This window comes from Gallinula chloropus (assembly GCF_964237585.1).
Source record: "Gallinula chloropus genome assembly, chromosome: Z".
Taxonomy (NCBI): domain Eukaryota; kingdom Metazoa; phylum Chordata; class Aves; order Gruiformes; family Rallidae; genus Gallinula; species Gallinula chloropus.
Genome location: NC_140089.1, coordinates 1,577,287 through 1,599,772, shown reverse-complemented (window position 1 = coordinate 1,599,772; position 22,486 = coordinate 1,577,287). Strand labels below are relative to the sequence as shown.

The 22,486-nt window shown below is 48.8% G+C and overlaps 2 protein-coding genes across 2 annotated transcripts in view; one reads left to right on the top strand and one right to left on the bottom strand.

Annotated features, from left to right (window-relative positions):
* The window catches only part of MCTP1 (multiple C2 and transmembrane domain containing 1), a gene marked incomplete at its 3' end in the record, with an annotated part of 294,163 nt that extends 280,103 nt beyond the window's left edge, over window positions 1-14,060 (bottom strand). The window contains exon 1 of the mRNA XM_084278338.1: window positions 13,452-14,060. Within this exon, the coding sequence (XP_084134464.1) occupies window positions 13,452-14,045 (594 nt within the window). The 5' untranslated portion in view covers window positions 14,046-14,060. The remainder of the gene's footprint in view (window positions 1-13,451) is intronic.
* A 329-nt stretch (window positions 14,061-14,389) lies between these two features.
* FAM81B (family with sequence similarity 81 member B) overlaps window positions 14,390-22,486 on the top strand; it is a gene marked incomplete at both ends in the record, with an annotated part of 70,305 nt that continues 62,208 nt past the window's right edge. Inside the window, 2 exons of the mRNA XM_084277924.1 lie at window positions 14,390-14,496; window positions 14,691-14,960. Of these exons, the coding sequence (XP_084134050.1) occupies window positions 14,390-14,496; window positions 14,691-14,960 (377 nt within the window). The remainder of the gene's footprint in view (window positions 14,497-14,690; window positions 14,961-22,486) is intronic.

Genomic DNA, 22,486 nt, shown 5'->3' with positions numbered 1-22,486 from the left:
ATTAACATTAATAATTATTAGATATTAAATAATTATTAGTTACAATATGACATTATTATTATTAAAGATAATAACATTTATTATAAAATAGAATAGAATCATAACATTCATAACAAAATATTATATATTAGTAACATTATTTTATAATAATAAAATATAGGATAATGATATTAATAATATATAATAATAGATACTAGAATATACTATAATAACAACCATTCTATAATAAAATGTATAAATGAAATAAAATAAAATTTATTATATAATAGAATTATTATTAGTAGTAGTAGTACTATTATTATTATTATTAGTTGTTGTTATTATTATTATTATTGTTGTTATTATTATTGTTGTTGTTGTTGCTGTTGTTGTTGTTGGTTTTGTTGTTGTTGTTGTTGTTGTTGTTGTTGTTGTTGTTGTTGTTATTATTATTATTATTATTATTATTATTATTATTATTATTATTATTATTATTATTATTATTATTATTGCTGCTGCAGCACTGTTAAGATGCTGACAAAATATTAAATAAAAGGCCAAGAATGGGCCTGTTATGGAACCAGGATTAAACACTGGTGACAGTAACAGCCAGGGCAGGGGAGGACCCCCATCCCCTCTGCAACGTTGAGCTAAGAGACCAGGAAACAAGTTACCAGAAGAGATGCAGGAACTGGCTTGGTAAATCTCTCAGTGAGCAGAGCAGAAGGGACTCCTGTCTAATGCAGGAGCTTCAGCACATGTTCCCTGGCACCTCCCTCCCCCTTCCACACGAGCACACTCACACCGAGGCACCTCTCACCTCACTCTGGAACCCATTCCAACCCCTTTCGCTCAACAAAACTTCCCAGCAAGAGCTGGGAGCAGTTTTACAGACCACAGCACCCAGCCATCCCCCAACCTTGCACCCCAAGAGTGGTACTTACAGTCCCACTGTGACCACCCCACCTCTTTTTCCCCTCAGGGCCCCCACCAGCCCTCTCCACGCCAGCAGAAGGAGCACGCATGACATCAACCACATCTGAACAAACCCACAGAGTGACGTCATTCTGCCTTGCTAAAAAAAGGACTGACAGAGCCAGCAACTGACTGATGCCCTTGCAAGGATCCTGAGTAGCTCTGTGTTGCTGCTGCGCTTCAAAATGCTCCTGATTTCTGTAGGACACACTTCCCCTGGGTGTCACAGCCCCTCCCAACAGCACCTCTCAAACTGTTGGTGCAGGTTCTCCGGTGCAGGGAATAAATATGTCACAACCTCTGTGCTTAGAAAGGCCACAACCCATACTTAGTTTCATAGAATCACAGAATCCCAGCCTGGGCTGGGTTGGGAGGGACCCCAAGGGTCCCAGAGCTCCAACCCCCTGCCACAGGCAGGGACACCAACCTCCAGGCCTGGAGCTACACAAGGTTGCCCAGGGCCCCAGCCAACCTGGCCTTGAACACCCCCAGGGACGGGGCACCCACCCCCTCTCTGGGCAGCCCCTTCCAGCCCCTCACCACTCTCTCTGCAAAGAACTTCCCCCCAGTCTCTCCTCTCCCCCTTCCCTCCTCCAGCTTCACTCCAGCCCCTTGTCCTGCCAGTCTCTGCCCTTTAACAAGCCCATTCCCCTCCTGTTCCTGGGGTCCCTTCAGGGACGGGGAGGCTGCAGTGAGGTCCCCCCACAGCCTTCTCTTCTCCAGGCTGACCCAGCCCTTCTGACCCCTCTGACCCCTCTCCACCAGCCCCACATCTTTCTTGTATTGCAGGACCCCAGAGTTTGAGTCAGGTGATGCCAACCCCTCTTGTTCTTTTGCACCACTCACTATACCAGAAGTGAACCAAAACCACTGTGTCGTGCCTGCACATGGCAGGTATCTCTCCCCCTTGCCTTCCTCATGCCTCCACCCAGGTACAACCTAGCCCTCACATCAGAGAGCTCCTCAAAACACCCAGAGCTTGCTCTGAGGCAGACATCACAGCAGGGGAGAAGCAGCTAAACCACCCCTGGGACAGGGATGGGCTGTGGCACATCACCTACTGCCCAGTATAAGGGGCAAAAAGAACGTCTTCCTTTTCTTCTGGGTACTTTCAACCATCAGTAAAAACAGGGGGATTCTTATGTATATAAGCAGCTGCTCCTCCTCCTATAACCAAAGGACCTGACCCTGGGATTTTGCCATACGTTGTTGGTTACATGCAGATCACGTCACACCACAACTGGACTATAAACTTGCATTTCAGTGCTTGGATTTCTTTCCCAAATAACAAAATCCACCCCCCACAGGAGCCTTGCTACAGCAAAACCCAAACCAAAGAGAAAGAAAGCAGGAACAATTGTAAAGCATGCTTTTTTTTATGCTTTTACTGTGTTTTTGTTACTTAGTGGTATATCCAGGGCATGGTGGGGTCGTCCAACACCAAGATATTCATATTTAAAAACACTGGCTAGAAAGATCCAAGTTAATTCACCATTGGCCTGCAATTCTGCAACTGACAGGGGCTCCTGGCAACACATGACTGACTGCAGCTTGCAGTATTCAGGGTGTTGCTGTGAGCAGGCCTGAAGTTCGTGTTTGTCTGGAGGAACAGCACCACAGATCAGCAGCTGAAAGAGCAGAACGCTGCGCAGCTGCACAGTTCGTGTGTGGCTTCCAGGGAGTTGAAATTATTTAACAGGGCTTGAGATCCATCAGCTGTGACAGCTGTCCTTCGGTGCGTCACCTTTGGAGGGCACAGGGAAACCCTGAATGCCCTTGAAAAGCTCTGTTTGCATTTGCAATTTTATAGGTGATTTGTAATTTTTTTTGCTAGCTCTTTATACTCAAGGGAAAGGAACAGAATGTTCTTAAAATCCCCAAGATTTAAGGGAAACTAGAAAGCCAAAGAAGCGAGAATTTGGAACCAAAATAAGGCAGCATTTTGCACGCTGACATCATGCTAAAAAAGAATCCCTTGGGGAAAGGAGAATGAGGTATAACACACATAACTCCAAACATGCTGTTTCCTATCACATCAGAACTTCTAGGGTTATTCCTGTTTCCTTCCTCTGGTCTGGGTGAGGAGTGTGTACCTGTGAGCAGGGAAGAGGCTCTGTCCTCCTGCATTAGGTGATCTCTCTGTGAGATCCATGAAATACACAAATTCCACATCACATGCCCAACAGCACTTAAAACTTCCTCCAGCCAAGGAACTCACCCACTCTACGTCTCTACTCCGAAATCCCAGTGATCAAAGCACTTTATTGCTGTTACAGGGGGGAAAAAACTATAAAAAAAAACCCACAAAACCCCCCAAAACAACCCCCAACCCCCCTCCACCAAACTCTGTAGATAAAAGCTTAAAAGGAAAATCCCTTAATTCTACAGACCACTCCAGAAATGCAAATTAAGATGATTAGACTGTGTCTATCATTACTCCACACTAACTTGCAGGAAGCACTCTAACCTAAACCTCAGTAGATAAATTGCATGTGATGATGAACTGTGACCCTGAATATCAAACTACACTGGCTGAATCCTAGACATAAATCTTATAAAAAAAGGTGAAAAATTCCCAATTCATGTCACTCTGGGATTTTTATGCATCACACACGGTTTACATAAGGAATATGCACTTATTCCTTCATATTTCCTGGACTCCAGCTGATTCCCATATGGTATTACTGTTATTTTCATTAAAATATGGTAGAAAACCCAACTGCAAAAGCCAGTTCTTGTGGTACCAAAGCATCCACATTAACACTACACTGACTGCAGCAATTCAGAACATCAAAGCACTCATCACCTAATGTCAGTAATGTCCAAAATTTTACAATGCAGTTATTAAAACTGCAACAGAATATAAACAGCTAAGCCAAAGAGGGCAATAGGGCTTTGACTGGGAGAGTCAGGATGTCCTTAATGCCTTCAATGAGCAGAGTTCAATAATTCCATCCACTTTTCATCAAGCCACCTGGAACTTCAGACTCTCTCTCTGCTGTGTGCAGGGTTTCATTTCATCATCTTTCCTCACCCAGCAAATACAAGAGTAGAAAGCCAGCAGTTGTTTGTGGTGTTAATTTTTTTTCCCCCACTGGAAGGAGTTTTGTCCCCTCTCTCCAAGAATTTAGAGCCATTTGTCTGAGACAATCAGCTGGGTTATTTTTTTAAGCAAATACTTAAGTAAGTAAGTAGAATTTTCTAAATTTGGGGATTAAAAAAAAAACCCCAAAACAACCCAACAAACAAGAGTCAGTGAGCTCGTGGAAGGTACTTAACATCTTCTGGAGCTTCACCACAGCTAAACATGAAACTATGTCTAAACCAGGCAAGAATTAAGTTTCTTAAAAAAGGTCTCAACTGCTTTCCACACGCCAGGTCTCCCACCATACAGAGCTCCAGCACAGAGAGAAGCCACGTTTCAGCCAGTAGCCTGTGCCATGTGCTTTGTCCCAGGCTCCAGAACAGGGAGACAGGGATTGGAAAGAGAACTTTGCCTACAGATATCAACAAAAACATTAGCTACAGTTCTCCTTCTTTATTATTACATGAGCTGCAGCATAACCCACCCTAACCAAACACAGGCATCAGAGAAGTGTCTGGGTTCTCACCCCTCCGGCTCTACACAGAAGATTTTGGTATCCATCTAAAAACCTCCATAAAATATTTACCATTAGCTACAGGGCAGTCTAGATGTGGATTTAATAGCTGTGGATTTAATAGCAGACATCAGAGGCAGCAAACAAGTGTCTCAACACTACATGCATCCCCTGCACGAGAGGTATGAAACAGAACAGACTGCAGAAGGTGAGAAACCAGTAAGGATGTTCCTTAGCTGCAAGGTACTTAGCAGATAATTGGATATACTGCACAAAGAACCTCTGAGGCACATTAGTTTTATCTTGTTCATCAGATGTTTGCAAGGCTTCAAAGGATTATTCATCTCTGCTTAACACCTCATCATGAGCCCAGACTGTAAGCTGGATGCCACCAGACCCTATATATCACAAGGAAATGGTATCCTACCCCTAGCATGCCTGGTGTTCAGGCTACAGCCAGCATCCAATCCTTCTTTCTCAAAAGAAAGATAAACAACAAAAAACCCTGCCTGATATCACATCTCATGACTCATGCTTGAGCACAGTTTTCTTGAGAAATGGTTGCAGGAGCTCCCTGGAACAGGACAGAAGGAGGAGAGCAAAAGTTGGACCAGCTGCAGCACGTCAGAAGCTGTTCTGGAACGGGGTTTTAGAAAGCATCCTAACAGAGCCAATGGTTAAAAGAGCAGTTGGGAGAAATGGAAGAATCACAGAATCCCAGCCTGGTCTGGGTTGGAAGGGACCCCAAGGGTCCCAGAGCTCCAACCCCCTGCCACAGGCAGGGACACCAACCTCCAGGCCTGGAGCTACACAAGGTTGCCCAGGGCCCCAGCCAACCTGGCCTTGAACACCCCCAGGGACGGGGCACCCACCCCCTGTCTGGGCAGCCCCTTCCAGCCCCTCACCACTCTCTCTATAAAATACCTCCCCTTAATATCTAATTCAAACCTTCCTTCCTTTAGCTTCAATCCTTTCCCCCTTGTCCTGCCATTGTCTGCCCTTTTCAAAAGCTGATTCCCCAAACAACTGGCTTGTTTTTTTCCAGAAAGAAATTTACTTCCTCTCTCCCCCTTGGAAAGGAGCAGAGGGAAGGTGGAGAAGAACTACAAAGCTCTGAAGACAGATTCACACGTGTTTGAGTCAAGTTCCAAACACTGTATTCCATTCAGATGTTTGCTCTGTTGCTCACCCAGGATGTTTTTGCAGCAACTTGCGATCTGAGTAGGAAGGAGGTAACGCAGAAGTGGGGGAAAAAAGGACAGGTCTGCGTGACAAATAGCTTTTAAAAAGATCTAAAGGAATGAACAGCCAAGAGTGATAGAGAATAGAGACTGAACAAAGGAATAAACTCCTCACAGAGGTTCATGCTTCCCTACATCAAAAGGAAGCCAGCTCAGGGAAAGTGTTGAGGAGGCTTGTGACATTTTGACAGCTCAACACAACCTGTCCCAGCAGCTCAAGTTCCCTTCCTACCGACAGCAAAACCCTTGTATGTGTTTCTGCCATGCCATCACCTGGCCTCTCTGTTGTCCAGAGCTCATGGAATACAGCTCAGCTGTGTAAAGAGAGGGCATCAGAACAGCATGTCTGTAATTCAGCACAGACTTCTGCTCTGTTACATTTCTGTTCTGAGCTGGGGATGCAGAGGGGGCAGCAATAGGCATGGAGACAATCCACATCAAAGGGCTACAGAGGTGATCAGAGGGCTGGAGCAGCTCCCCTACGCAGAGAGGCTGAGGGAGCTGGGCTGGGTCAGCCTGGAGAAGAGAAGGCTGTGGGGGGACCTCACTGCAGCCTCCCCGTCCCTGAAGGGACCCCAGGAGCAGGAGGGGAATGGGCTTGTTAAAGGGCAGAGACTGGCAGGACAAGGGGCTGGAGTGAAGCTGGAGGAGGGAAGGGGGAGAGGAGAGACTGGGGGGAAGTTCTTTGCAGAGAGAGTGGTGAGGGGCTGGAAGGGGCTGCCCAGAGAGGGGGTGGGTGCCCCGTCCCTGGGGGTGTTCAAGGCCAGGTTGGCTGGGGCCCTGGGCAGCCTTGTGTAGCTCCAGGCCTGGAGGTTGGTGTTCCTGCCTGTGGCAGGGGGTTGGAGCTCTGGGACCCTTGGGGTCCCTTCCAACCCAGACCAGCCTGGGATTCTGTGGTTCTATATGGGGAAGCCTATCAACAACATCCACATAGAGCACAGAGCAGTAGAGGACTGCTCGCTGTCCTGGCTAATTACCTGAGGTGCTGAGGTGTAAGTCTTCCTCTTCACCAAAGTCACTGACATAAAACACGAGTAACAAGCTGGTTTTGCTGACAAGCATCCCCACACTGCAGTAGCTCTACACTCAGGTCCCCCTTCTCACATGAGAAGTGTGAAACTCTCTAAACTAGATTTTTTTGACAGTGATGGTCTCTCACAGCTCTGAGCCTCGGAAACTGGAAACCTCTGACCTGGTGGCAAGGTATGAACCAGCAACCCCACAGCCCTTCAATATTTATGAGTCCAGGGGGATCGTTTTCCTGTGTGCTTGCTCTGGTTTGTCATCAGTTCACCGCTGCAGGAAGAGATGAACCAGACGCTGCCACATCCCTGAGAAGGACACAAACTCCCCATAAAACAAAAGGCTGAACCCAAGGTGATCGAGTTTGTAGCCTTGACAAATTAAGGTCACAGCATATAGTTTAGGGGAAACCTGACTTATTTTACAAGCCCCATCCGCCCATTCTCAATAGAGTTGCTTTACTATGCGCATCTTTACTAGATATGAGCCATGAAGGTGGAGAGGGGGGAGCAGAAGTAAAGCTTAAAGGAGGTCCTGCACAAACTCAATCAACAGCTGCTACTTCAGGACATGTAAGTACTTCACATGAGGACAAATCCAAACCAATGCCAAAACGATGCAGCTCACTGAAAACTCTGGAGAGATTCTTTAGTTAATTAAGCAGAGGTTATTCAGGATATCATTAAATACAGCTCTGCTGTGCCATCTCTTCATTTTCATGTCAGCAGCATACACAGGCTGTATTAACATCCTGTAGTTTGACAGGCTGGTTGGTCAGGGCGTAAGGAACAGGTTACTGCATCACAAGCTGCCACAGATAACCCTCTGCTCAGGAATGAATACAGGGACAGAACAGGGTAAGGCAGATCGTCCCTTGATAAAATCAGATGCTTGCTTAAACTCTTGGAGAAACTAACAGCTTTGAGAGACTGAAAGAGCTTTCTCAAAAAGAATTTAATCGTTAGCAATGGCTTTTTACTCCTCTCACTATTTCTACTTGTATGTAATTTCTGCTAACAAGCTCCAGGCTTTTCCAATCCATGTACTAATCTACTTATTCCCTGTGCACCAGTGGCCAGATCCCCAAAAGCAAGCTTTATTTATCCCTGTTGCCAAAAACTTTGCCCTCTTACTTTCAGAGCGCTGCTGCCATCGAAACATGCTCCATATACCTGCACAAAGTTGCCTCCTCCAGCTCCTCCAGTTCTGTGTTGTCATAATCTCAGGGAAAGGTAATCCTTGACAGTCAGAACTGTTTGATTTTCCTCACGACCTTCACCTTTCCCAGTGCAGTTTCCTAGAAATCTGAAGTAGCAATTAAGAATCTCTCAGGTGACATTACCCATGTAGCTTCTCACTGACATTTTCTGCCTTTTCTTTTGTCTTTGTTGTGTTCCTTTGCCTCCTCCTGGCTGGATCAATTACTGAAACGTGACTTGTGACATACACCAATTAGAAGAAACAAGCCAAATTTTTCCCTTGTGTAACCTCTCCGACTCCAGGGGCTCGAAGCCAGCTATAGATTTGTTCTGGTACAGGCAGAGGAACACACGTGGTATGCCAGCCAGGTTTTCACTGCACACCCCTCTCCACACCAAACCCAAAAAGCATCCTCTCTTCTCTGCAGGCTTCCTTGCAGCTCTGCTTCTGCTCCTCCTTCATCGATACTCTCCCCTTTCTCCTTCCTGGACAGCTTGGTGGTGGGTGCCCCATCCCTGGGGGTGTTCAAGGCCAGGTTGGCTGGGGCCCTGGGCAACCTTGTGTAGCTCCAGGCCTGGAGGTTGGTGTCCCTGCAGATCCCAGCTCATCCAATGCCCCTTTTCCTGCAGATCCCAGCTTACCCTCTCACACCAGCTGTGCTCAGCTGTACTTACACATTACTGAGAGGATGGGAGAGACCCTGTATCTGGATAGTTTCTCTCATCATCTCATCTCTCTCCTCACATCATGCCATCTTACATAATCCAGACCACTGTTACCCAATCTCTGACCCTGCAGACCCGCTAACGTAGGTCTGAAGGATGCTTACTAATTAAGCAAATAGTTCTGTGTGCAGCAAAACTAATGAAGCTTCATTTCCTATGGCTATGCATCCAGAGGTTGAGCAGTAGCCCCAGACTCATTCCCCTCCCTCCAGCCACCAGCCCCTACAATAACCCTACAACCCCCACACACCCCTATTTTACCCCTGTAACCACAGAACCCAAGGCACATGGGGAGGGAAGCTGTTAAGAACCTGTCTGCTCTTTAGGCTTCATGGATCAAGCAGTGACACGCTTCAAAGAGTCACAAAGTTTGCTGCTACCAGATCTGATACCTTGCAGGAAAAACTGCTGCCACCCTGCAAGAAAACCCCCTGGGGAAGCACACCCAGGGCAGCCAGGCTGCAGGCCTGACACCCCATCAGCCAGGAACCTTGTCCCTCAGAGCTCTTCCGAGTCCACTGCTGATTTAAGATGACATATGCCCACACCCATGTTCTCCCATTAAGATGATGAAACACTTGCAGGTCCCTTGTTACTGCAAACCTTAAGAAAGAGTGATATTTCCACCCCCTGTTTTTCACTGTGTGATTATGACAAACTGCAAGCAGCGTAAAGAATCACAGAATCCCAGCCTGGTCTGGGTTGGAAGGGACCCCAAGGGTCCCAGAGCTCCAACCCCCTGCCACAGGCAGGGACACCAACCTCCAGGCCTGGAGCTACACAAGGCTGCCCAGGGCCCCAGCAAACCATGAAGCTGCATCTTGCACCCCAGGGAAAGGCCTCACTGGCACAGGCACTGCTGGGTTGATCCAAGCTCCTGCTGGCAAGGAGATGCAAATTGCAAGGAGCAAGTGGAACAAACCCTTGCCACACTGCCTTGGGGCACAGCCTCTGAAGTCCCACAGAGCAGCAGAAGGCCTGGAGAGCTGCTGTCATCTGTCTGCTGCCCATGAAGCACTCAGAGAGGTTTCCATCACCCTTGGCTCCCCAGAGAGAGCACTGCCCAGCATTCAACCTTCCATCAGATTTCTAGGTCTGTGCCCACATCAGGTTTATCTGCTCTGAGCTAAACAAAGGTGACCAAATGCCATGGCTAGGCTCTGGAAAGGCATGGCCAAGCAAACCTGCCATACAGCCTTTAGAAGAAGGGCCCTGAGTGATAGGACGAGGGGGAATGGGTTTCAGTTGGAAGGGGGGAGATTTAGATTGCTGGAAGGGGCTGCCCAGAGAGGGGGTGGGTGCCCCATCCCTGGGGGTGTTCAAGGCCAGGTTGGCTGGGGCCCTGGGCAACCTTGTGTAGCTCCAGGCCTGGAGGTTGGTGTCCCTGCCTGTGGCAGGGGGTTGGAGCTGTGTGACCCTGGGGGTCCCTTCCAACCCAGACCAGCCTGGGATTCTATGACTTGGAAGAAAGTCTTCCCTACAAGGGTGGTGAGGCCCTGGCACAGGGTGCCCAGGGAGGTGGTGGCTGCCCCCTCCCTGGAGGTGTTCAGGGCCAGGTGGCATAAGGCTCTGAGCAGCCTTGGGCTGGTAAGAGGTGGCAGGGAAGGCTGAAATTGACGATCTTTAGGGTCCCTTCAAGCCCTAACCATTCCATAAGCTGGAAGGAGAACCATGTGTAATTCCACACATACATCCCTCTGTCCCCATGAACTGTGTGTACACTCTGGGTACCCTTTAAAAGGACTCTAACTTCCCTGTCCACAGATACAGTGGTGACGATCACCTTCTCTCCCCAGAAATATTCAAGGACAGCTTTGGGATGTATTCAGTCTTTGGGGTAGAACTGAGTAAGTACTGTGGGCTCAAACATAATGGTTATTCTTTGCATAAGACCCCAGACCCAAGTGCACACCCTTACTCAGAGATGCTACTCTTCACTACAACAGAAGCTGCATTCAGTGTGGAGAGAACTAGGTCCCCACTAGACCTTCCATGTCCCACACATCATCTCCATTCCTCATGTTAATCAGTTCAAACTGGTTTTGAACAGTTCAACTATCCCAAAAGGAACAGTCCAAGATTAAATCCACACAGAGCACAGCAATTTACACTCCCAAGTCTTCCCATCCACCACGCTGACCTGTGGTCCTCTTTAGCTGGCGACAGCTGCCATCATTTCATCTGAAAAGCAGGAGAACTTTGACTTCCCACAGAATTTTATTCTTCCCCACCACCTCCCTTAACTTGTCTACCAGGTCTCTTCTTGCATGGATGTCAGCAGCCTTCATCTGAAAGAGACAGTCGCATTTGCTTGCCCCTGGATTTCCACCAAACCTTAAATCCCTCCTAAAGCAAGTTTCAACTATAGTGTTGTTTTACTTCCAGGTAATTTAATCTCATTTTTGTGACTCTGTAATTACCAGATCTTTCTTTTTTTGATCTTTGGACACATAAGGCTGCTGGGCTGTAAGAACCTGGGCACCTCTAGAAGTCTGCACCACTCTAGGGAAAACTTGGGATTTGAAAAACACCAAGTTACTCCAAACACACCAGAATACTTCTAACCCCAGATCCTCAGAGGTGTGTAAATGCCGTGACTGGAGCTAGGTGGGGGCTTTACAGACCTGGGGGTACAGCACATACATGTGCAAGGGTTGAACCCTGGTGTGTGCTGGATTGGAAACTCACAGTGGAAGGTGCCCCTCTCTGCAGGAGATCGCTGAAGAGTACCAGACACAACCAAAGACGGTCCAACAGGTACTCTGTAGCCTGAGATTCCTTTCCCTAACTTAATCCCACTGCTCAGTGAAGCTGGTGAATTAAATCAGATTTAATAATCTGCCTGAGATTATACTCCTACAGATGAGAGGAGCAGAGGATGAGCAGAACAGCTGTTTCATATCATCCCTGTGAAACGAAACATCACCATCAGCAAGTTCTGCAAACTCCACCAACACACAAGGGACGTAAACAAGCTTTATTTCATATCAAAAATAGCAGGTCTGGTATGCAGGCACACTCCAAGTTAATACTAGGAACTGCTTGGAGGGATTGGCCATAATCCTGCTAATTAAAGACAAGTGCTGGGAAGCTTGGGTACCACTTTGTTTTGATTAGCAGCACTCCTTCCAAATGTTATGACCATACCTTGTTCCAAATGAGAGCAATGCCCTCACAGCTAAGTAACAATTGAGCAGGTTTTGTAACTAAATGTGCTGTTTCTCTGCTGAGCACAACAGCAGAACAGCATTTGGGGGGAGGAACCCCAAAAAATTAAAAAGGGCTTATATTTTTCTATATATTAATTGCTGTCTTGAAAACAGAAGAATACCCTGAGGTCCCAAACTATAATACTTAAAATGTGAAATACATTTTTGTGAGCCAGTGCTGGGGGGAGGGGAAGAAAGGGACCAAGGGAAATGCCTGGTTTGTAAACACCTACCCAAATAACCCCAAGTGTCAAGAAGTGGCAACCTAAAACACTGACAAGCATGGTTTGTACCAGGGGTAACTGCAGCAGCTTCACAGCCAGCACAGTGCCTGTCACCAAAGCTACCCCGGGGGACCCAGGTCTGGGTGAGAGCAAGGGCTGAACTCTGCAGAGGGACACGGACATCCCGCTGGCCTCAAGAGATGCTTGAAGTCCCCACAGAACCCCCCACTGCTCTCTGCTAGACCTCAAGCACGGGTTCTGCAGCCGACAGAAGCCAAATGTATTGACACAGCTTCTTTCTGATGACAAACACTCTGCCTTCTACTCCAGCTACTCACTCTCTCCCTAATAATGACAGAAGACAATACACAGTAACGTGTGTTACCCAACTCTCCTCGCAGAAGGTGGATGGATGCCTGCTGAGGGTTACACAGGCTCGGGAGGGGGGGGGGGGGTTGTGACTCATGTGTTTTTGTACTTTCCCTCGCAGGGAATTTATGCCGAGGCTCAGCAGCCCCATCAGCACCGGCTCCCCCGCTTCCTTCCAGCACGGCAAGAGCTTCGGCTTGGGAAGAGCTTCGGCTTGGGAAGAGCTTCGGCGTGGTACACCAGCTCCCCAAGACACGGTGGGGGACACACGCACGGCTCCTGATGGATGGAAGGACGGACATCCTGCCAATTAACTACCTACCCTCTGCTAAAGTCCGTACCGGCGGCCGTCCCCTGTCCGTCCGTCCATCCAGCAGAAGTTAAGAGAAGGAATAACTCCAGGCCGAGCTGCCCGGCGTTACCGCCGTCCTGGCCGCGTCCAAGGGCAGCGTCCCCAGCGCGCAGCCCCGGGCCAGGCGTGCGGGAGCGCGGCCACGGAGCAGCAGCGCAGCCCCGGCGCTCGGGACCCCTCTCAGCGCTCCCTCATCCCGACGGGAGTGTCTGAGGGAGGCGGCTCCAGCTCCGCGCACCCCTCGCTGCCCCGCGGGGACCCGGCAGAGCCCTGTGCCGGGGTCGGGGAGGCCCCGAGGCCGTTCCACCGCCTGAGGCAAAGGGCGCTCCGCTCCCGCGGGCCCCGGGGAGCGCCGTGACCCGGCCGCCTCCCGCTCCCGCGCCGCCGCCCGTCCCCTCGCCTCCCTCCCCGCCCCAGCGGCCGCCCTCCTGCCTCGCCTCCCCTCCCAGGGAAACACCTTCCCCCCCCTCACCCACCCGCCCGCTTCCCTCCCCTCCCCTCCCCGCCGCCGCCCCGGGCCCGTCTGTTCGCCCGCCGCGGGGGCCGAATACTCACCGCGCTGCCGTCGCCGTCCTCCGCCCGCTGCTCCTTCCTCCTGCCGGCGGTGGGCGAGCCCTGCAGCAGCTGCTCCAGGCAGGCGGTGCTGGGCAGCGAGGAGCTCTTCTGGTGGGACAGGTGCGCCCCGGGCCGGCGCCCTTCCTTCCCGCCCTTGGGCCCTTCATCCCCGGCGGCGGCGGGGTCGTCGCGGCGGCCGGGCGGCGGCCCTTTGCCCTGGGGGAGCAGGTGCTCCCGTAGCCGGCGCAGGGTGGAGCCGGACTCGCCGCCCGGCTCCAGCGGCTCGGCGGCCGAGCAGCAGAGGTTGGGCTGGGAGGACGAAAAGACGCGGTCCAGCACTTGCCTCCGCCGCTTGAACCCGCTCCACTTGGCGACGGGCGGCAGGTCCCCCTTGCCGCTGGCCGGCGGCGGCGGTGGCGGCGGCGGGGCGGGGGGCTCCGCACTGCGGCGCTCGGCTGCCGCCCGCCCGCCGCCGCTCCGGCCCTTGCCCCCCAGCTGCAGGTTCTTCCACAGCCGGGCCTGGAAGGACACGGCCGGCTCCGGCTCTCCGGGCTTCTCCCCCGCGGCCGCACGGGCTTCTTTGCCCGGCTCCATCCTCGTCCTCTTCCTGCTGCTGCTGCGGCGGCGGCGGGAGCAACAGCAGCACAGTCCGCCGGAGCCCGGCGCCTTCACTCCCGTGCGGGGCGGGCCGGAGCGGCGCCCGCCGCCGCCGCCGGGGACGAGCGCGGGGATCCGCCGCCGCCGCCTCCCCCCCCACTCAGCGCGGCCGCCCGGGGCTGGCGGTGGCTGTGCGGATGGAGCCGCGCCGCGGGACTTGAAGGAAGGACGAAGCCGTCTCCGCGGCACCCCCCACCCACCCCGGGCGGAAAGTTTGCCGCCGCCAGCTCCCCCCCCCCCACCCCACCCCAGCCCCCGGGCGGTCCTTGGGCGGGGGCGGGATGCGCGGAGCCGGGATGCGCAAGGGCGCGGAGCGCGGCGGAAAAGTTAACGGCGGGGCGCGGAGCGGCTGCCGGGGCGCGGGCTGCCGGCGGCTCCCTATATATACGTGCGGCGGGGCAAGGACACACCGGCAGTGGGCTTAACCTGCCCCCTCCCCACCTTGTTTTTTTCTTTCCCCTTTTTTCTCTCTTTTATTCTTCCATTTTTATTTTTTTTCTTCTTTTCTTTTTTTTTTTTTCCTTCCCCCCCCCCCTCCCCTCCCTTCCCTTCCCTTCCCCTCCCCTCCCTTTTCCCCCGCAGTTGTGACATCCGCGTCGTGCGGGAGGCAGCGGCTCGGCGCCGGCTGCCGCCCCCGGAGAGGCGGCTGCTGCTGCGGGGCTGCTCCGTGTCCCCCTCGGCGCAGCCGGGGACCAGCCATCCCTTCGGGGGGGGGGGAAGATGGGGATGCGAGGCGCCTTCCAGCGCTGCTCCGGGCTGCGCAGGGAAGGTGCGGGGCCATCCGCGGGTGCGCAGCCCCGCCGTCCGCGGTACCGGCGGTGTGTGCGGACAGCGGGATGCGTCGCCCGGATGGTTCCTCCCAAGTCTGCTGGGTAAAATAAACCCCAAACCCTCATGTTTCTCTCTGGAAAGAGGAGCAATAGGTAGTTGCCGTGTTTCCTCCTCAGAGCCCACTGTACCCTGGCCCCGTCGCCGCGGTTTTGGATGCGTAACGCTACCTGAACTCCCTTTCCCAATTAAAATGTCAGCAGTGGGATTACTTCAGGACAGGTTGCCCCGTTCCCCGAAAGGAAAACAAATTATTTCTTGTGTACAGTCAGCTGTGCACTCCTCCAGTGTAGTTTTGGGGACTCATTTCAAAAGCCACCCCATCAGGGGTTTGGCCACCTGCGTTCTGACTCGGCTTCCCCCCCCAAAAAAAAGTTTGTAGCCAGGCATTAAGCAGTGTGACTTTCACTGAACTGAACTGGAAGAATAGAAGTAAAAGTACAGAGGAAAATAAAGGATGCTTTCAGATCACCAGAGCTTTGGGAATTCGGTCTACAATGTTCGAGGAAATAGTCAAAATAACCTCTGAACTGCAGGAGAATTCTTTGAGAAATCCTGACAGACAAGTGACATTTCAGGACCAGAGAAAAGGCAAACATAGTTAAAACAAACAAACAAACAAACAAAACCCCAAACCCCTCCCAAAAAAAACCAATGCAAAACAACAACAACAATAAAATTTAAGACAGAAAATCACAGGTAAGTCACCCTGCTTTGACCCTGGGACATGAACACAGTTATCCAGCTTCTAGCCACCTAGAAGGAAAAGCATCAAATAGCAAAACTCAAATGGATCAAGGCCTGGAGGAAGCTTGTGTCTCAGTTTCTGAGATGAGAGCTCTAAATCAGAGAAGAAATGTGCTGACATGGAAGCTCCTTTAAGAGGGCTGCTTCCCTGCAAATAATGTATTTACCTGATGAGCAGGGACTGAAAGAGCAAAACCAAAGATTAACTTGGTTCTTCATCTGTACTGGGGAAAGTGACAAAGGGTAACTGAAGAAGCATTCCAATATATATGTCTGCTTTGTGGTTTACTCTGTATTTTCAAATTACAGGTGGGACAGCTCAAAAATAGGCAGCTTTCTGGAGAAAGAGTTCTTGCTTTTGAAAGTTTTGGGGAAGTGAATACTCCACAAAGGTTTGGGAAGAATACAAGGTGGTATTCACAACAGCTGCTTGTTAGACAAAATACTGCTGTTGTACCTTTACAGGACAGTTATGTCCAGCAGTGATCCCACTTTCCTGTTAAAAATAAATTTAAAAACTTTAAAAAATATATTATTTGCATAGATATATTCACTACAGCAACTAGACACTGCTCTGGTTGAGGGGGCTGGGCTGTCTGATCTCTGAAGCCCCTTCCAACCCACATCCTTCTGTGACTGTTGCGTGATGCTGCACAGCGCAGTGCTGCATGGAAGCCCATCATCTCACAGGAGTGGACACGAGCTGCAGCACCCCAGGATGCTGCTCCCAGTCCAGCTTCTGCTGCGTTTTTAAGCCCCCTGCATTGGGTGGTCCCGTATAACCTGAGCTGGAAGCTGGTTCTTCTTCCACACAAGCCAGCATCAGCTTTCCTTACACTAAAACTGTGTCGTTGCATTATAGTTTCCAAATCTGCCTAATTCCTGTCTGTTTTATCCAACCAGAAAGTAGATGTGCTTATAAAAGCAAAAGGTCAGAGTAGCTTAGGCTGTTTCGTGGCAGAAACAGTCATTGTCCCGGGGGCAAAGTGGATCTGGGACCAGAAGGCAGTATATGGCCGTGCTGTAGCAGGCAGAGTGGGATTATTCTAGCATTAATTCAAATCAATTCACCATAAACAGCCTTATAACAACATGAGTCACTCCGCACGTTGAATTCTCCCAGCTACATTCGTTTATTACAGCTGAAGCTGAACCTGGCAGAAAGATCACAGCAAGACTTCAAGCAACATTCAAATTGAAATCTCAACATTTAGAGGGGGGGGTGGGGTGGGGATGTTAAAACCTGCGAGGATGGGAGTGACACCTCTCAAAACGCACAAATAAGCCTCTATTAGCATTAGAAATGCAGGAAAGTTATCTGAAAAAACCTCCCTTCACGCCTTACCGCTTCAGTGTTTCATAAGCCAAGGCAAAACAGAATGTAAACCTAAAAAAAAAAAAAAAGAAAATAGAGAATGATTCTGTATTTCAAATATGAAAATGATGAGAGTCACAGCAGAGAATTATTAATTTTTTTATTTCCAATGTCAGAAAGGCAGAACATTTTCTGAGGAAAGCAACTATCAGTATCCTCAGAACTGCAGTTAATTTATCTATATGCTGTTAGGCTAATTAGTTTAATTTAGGCTGATAAAACAAATGTACCAGTCAATGCTAAGCACTGGGATTTTTTATATAACTTATTTTCTAACGCTCTTGCAGGCTGACCCAAAGCCCCTGGTTTCCCCAGCAATATAAATAAAACAAAAATCTCATGGTTTGGTTATTTCTTGAAAAAATAAAACCCAACAAAACCAAATCTAACCAAACCAAAAAAAAAACAAAAAACAAAAAACAAAAAAACCCACCAACAACCTTTTAGCTTCTGGTACTTCGGTCACTAACTATATATATTTATATTTGGAAATTGACTTAAAATTCTTATTTAACTCCTCCTTTTGAAACACCCTCCCTTCTCCCATCATTCAGAATCCACAACTTAGCAGTATTTTGAGATGCACGCTAGAAAGCTATGGAGGCAGGATCTGTCTGGAGGTGGCTTTAGCCTGGAAGGCTGAACGTGGTTTTGGTTCCCTCAGCATGGAATCACCTTTTAACACCATTCACACATGTTCACTGCTGTCTTATTCTTTCTCAGTGTCTCTTCCAGTCTGAATTATTAGGAGTTTGTCTCCTTTAGCCGTCTGAGTTACGTTTCAAATGGCAAAGCTCATGTCTGTAAGGCTGTTTTTAAGCACAGCCTTGAATGTTCTTCACTTGGGATTTTGTTTTTCCCCCACATGGGGCATCGACAACCCACCGATGCATTTCAGGTCTTGGCATGATAAAAGGTGATCCCAGGCAACTTCTTCCCCACGTCTCCTAAGAAGCTTCATATTATGCAGACAACCACATGTTCTTTAACTCTTCTCCTTGGTAGCTAAAGCATTTTTGTCCTGAAAAATCTAGTGTGGAGCGTTGCAGCCAGAACAGCTACGAGCTTTGGGATTCAAAAGGCACTGAAAACATGTCCCATCATCTGAAGCTTCAACCCTTAGCTGTAGGCAGCACTACAAGTCCCGTCTTCACCCAGCAGTACACAGTACGAGTGTGCTTCTTCTTGGGATTTATCCAGATAATTACACCACTACTGCATATGGCTCCTCTAATTTGGCAAAACCTGGCACCTCACAAAGCCAGTCACCACTCAGCTCTGCTAAACGCTTCAATGGGGCTTGGACCCCATGATCTCTTGAGGTCCCTTCCAGCCCCTACAGCTCTGTGATTCTGTGATTCATCATCTTACTGCGGTTTTGGGTATTTTTAACTGGCTATTGAGTCTCTTGGGTGTGGCAATGACAATACAGACCCAGACATAAATCTAGGATAGTGCAGGCTTCAAAGTGTTTTCCTGAAGTGCAATAACCATATCAGTAAAGTACTGGGAAGACTATAGGGTGCAGTGCTCTGACAATGAGTCCAGCAGAGGCTACGAAGGGGATGAAGGGCCTGGAGCATCTCCCCTGGGAGGAAAGGCTGAGGGAGCTGGGGCTGTTCAGCCTGCAGAGGAGAAGCCTGAGAGGGGATCTGATCACTGGGGATCAAGAGCTGAAGGGTGGGACCCAGGGGCCATGGGCAGCCTCTGCTCAGTGTCTGTGGGGACAGGACAAGGGGCGATGGGCTCAAGTTGGAGCCCAGGGAGTTCCCCCCAATGTGGGGAAGAACTTCTTGGCGGTGAGGGTGAGGGAGCCCTGGGACAGGCTGCCCAGGGGGTGTGGAGTCTCCTTCTCTGGAGAGATTCCAGCCCTGACCTGTCCTAGGGACCCTGCTTGGGCAGAGGGTGGGACCCCATGGGATCTGGGGGTCCCTTCCCACCCCTACAGCTCTGTGAGTCTGTGGCTCCTGTTGTTCCTGAAGTTTTTCCACATACTGGTCCCTGCTCATGGACTGAGCGTCGGGTCATGGTGCTCCCTCTGAGGTGACCAGGGGTGTTCCCTAGACTGGGGTACCCTCCACTGAAGACACAGAGGGTTCTAGGTCACCATTTCATCGTTGATGCCTGTGCTGGATTGCAATAACATTAGAGTTATGTTGTATCATCAATTCAGACATTTTATAAAGCTTGAATTCTGTCCTGAACTCATCTGACACCTTCCTATTTCTACAGTTAATGTGCATAAACATTAAGAAGACAGTCTGCGCTCCGTACAGATAACCCTCTGCCGATTTTAAATGGCATCAGTGCCAACTTTATAATATGAACAAATATTTATATTAAAAATAAATACATTTCTATCCCTACATGCTTGGAGGGTCTTCAGGATTGGGTGGCATTAACCACTTGGCCTCCTCCATTGGTCTGACCTTTGTTTGCCAGCATCACCAGTATTTCTGCACCACAAAATATCCCCAGCAGTTGCTCTTTTCTGCTCTGTGATTCACCTCACCTGCAACCTTGGGGTTTTTTTGTGTTCCTGCATTGTAAAACCATCAGTACTCATGATTCACAGCCAATAGTCATGCTTACTTTTGCAGTTATCTTTTCTGATCAACCCAAGTATTTTTACATCATAACAAGATTCCAAGTTCATAATCTGTCAGATCAATGGGCAGACCTTTAAATGCTTCTGCTGCTCCTCAGTGTTTCCCTTAGGATCAGTTTTGGTGTTTTCTCTGGGTTCCTGGGCTAACTGTAGCTCCTTCCCCTTGTAGTGCCTCGGAAAGCTCATTCTCAGGAGGCTGATGTCAGGCTTTCACCTAGCTTTCAGGGAAATTTCATGATCCTCACCCAGACCAGGACCTGCATCTCCATAACCTGTGTCTATCCAGGTGTAAAGCTCAGGCACCTTCATTTCCTTCCTTTGCAGACAGTAGCCACTGAGTTGAGAGTCTTCTTAGACCCAGAACATCAATTATTTTAGCATTAGAAAGAAAAAGAAATTTTAAAAAGAGCGAGTCTTGAAACCACAGATACTCTCCATCTTATTATAGCATCTTCTGTTGCTAAGCATCTCATCCTTCAGATCCTGCCTGGCTCCTTAGCCACCTTAACTCAGTGACTCTTAAATCCTCTTACAACAGTTTTTCTCTTTGGCATGGTTCTGTATTCTTACCCTTTGGTCAAACAAAGCATCTCTGTGGGTTCACCTGGATGTCAAGCACCTCAGATGCTCAGAGAGAACCTTTCTGGCAGTAGCCTGTGACAGTTTTTCCATCTCTGTTGCAGCATCGCCAGTGGGGAGCCCTTTCTTCCCATTCCTGCTTGTTCTTTCATGTGTCTCTTGGTGACCCTGACATGGGGAGCTGACTGCAGACATCATAACTTTCGAGCTCCAAATGCTGCAATAACCAGAACACAGATATTTACAATCAATACACTTCAGCCCTTTCAGCTACCACTGGACAAATCTAGGGACTAAGGACTTCCTTCCTTTCTTAAACTCGTGCTTATTCACAGGTCATCTCTGCTTAAAGTCACCTCCCCTCACAAAAGCCTTCTAACCTTTCAACATCCCAAGTGGATCTAGGATTGAAGGTTTCTTTTTCATGTTAACACTGCCCATATTTAGAGCTGCAAATGGCACTGGGGTCTGGAGACACAGCGGGCAACACCAATTCCAGTTGAAATGAGGGACTGTGGTGGGCTCCTGTGGGCTCCTTCATTTCCTCCTCCATCCTAGCACCAGCACTAGGAGGAGTGGGGCAGGAAAAAGCTGATTGGAGAATCATTTGGAGCTTACATACAAATATATATATATAATCTGAATCATACTGCCTTTCTGTGTTCTTTCAATCACCAAAATGTCAAGCTCCTTTAATTATAATTTCTCATACAAAATAGCTTCTTTGGTTCCCTTCTATTCTGGAAGTATTAATAATAAAAGGAAACAATATATATATATATAAACTCATCCCTCTTTCCGCCTTGCAACGTATGACTTACGTCCATGTATTGTACAGACTGCCTTTCCCCAAATAAATTCCTCCACAGACTACAGTGATTTTGAGGCAGGGAACGTAAATATTTCATTCCTTTCAGCCTCTGGAGCTTTTTGCTTGGTCTTGTAGAAGTTGTGCCTTATGTAAGACCAGCCAAGCAGCGCATTTCAAGTCACAGGCAATACTTCTTGACTGCTGGGCTGCTGGAGTGTTGGTTGGAGGTGCAGTTGCGTCAGTCTGAAACCCACATCTTGTCTACCCTTCTTCTTAAGTCATTTTTTAATGAGCTGAGTGCAATGCCTGTGTGTCCCTCTTGTTTGGCCTCAAATACCTCTCTTTACAGCATCTCGCTCTGAACGTACCACGATCCGACACCGCGCAAGCCCTGGACCTTCTTTGTTTGTCTCTCCATCTGCTCTGCTTTTCCCCAAAATATTTAATGCCTGCTTGTTTTTTTTTCCCCCTCAAACATTTTACTATTTCCTCGAGGCTCCCCAGGGTTTCCTCACCCAGCCATTAGCATCCTGTATAATTTTTTATCCCCCCCCATCCCCATTTTGTCACGTAATGAATTTCTCAGAACAACACTGAATTCAGCAGCTATGTTACGCTGCCTCTGCAAACCATAAATCTGCTTGTGTATAGCTGCCTGGTGGGGTGGTGGTGTTTTTACTCCTCTGGGTCATATTTTTCAAGCTGTTTTTGTGTCTAAGGATATAGAAAGCTATCTGGTATGAGGTTAAAAAATGCTTTGGATCTTAACTTTGACTTAACTTCACTGTAAATTATGCCTTTTTCTTACAATTGCCTATCAAGTTACCCAAATAAAAGAATACTTGGCTGTCTCTGAGATTTTTTTTTTTAATCTGGCTGTCTCCATCCTTATTTATTTATTTTTTCCATCTTCTGGCAGCGCTGAGAATCAAAGGAGCTTTCTGTAACTGTGTAACTGTGCTCTAATTGAATGTACTCTAACAGAGATTTTCTTCTGGTGTATCCCTTCAGATGCAATTCTATTTGGCTGCTACCTTTGCAGGCTTTGCAAGCCCGTTTCAAGCTGCAGCGTGGATGATTCGCTCCTGGCCCCTTGGAGCAATCCCGGAGTAATAATATTGTCATCATGACCCTCAAGTTCCAATATATGTCTCTGATGCTGTGGAGATATTATTATCTTTACAACTTATCTTTCCTCTACGAGGCCTCCCTCAGTACTGGCACCCATCTTTGTAGCTGTCTCTGCTAATTTACTCAACTGAGTCTTCATTACTGTGAGCTTCTCTTTATTTTTCTCTTTTTCTTCCCTTTTTTCCCTTCTTTTTAACCCCTTTTTTATTTTTTCCTTTTTTTTTTAATTCTCTTTTTTTTTTCCAATTTATCTTCTTCTGGCTCCCAAAACAACCATCACCTTGGCAGAAGTTACTGGT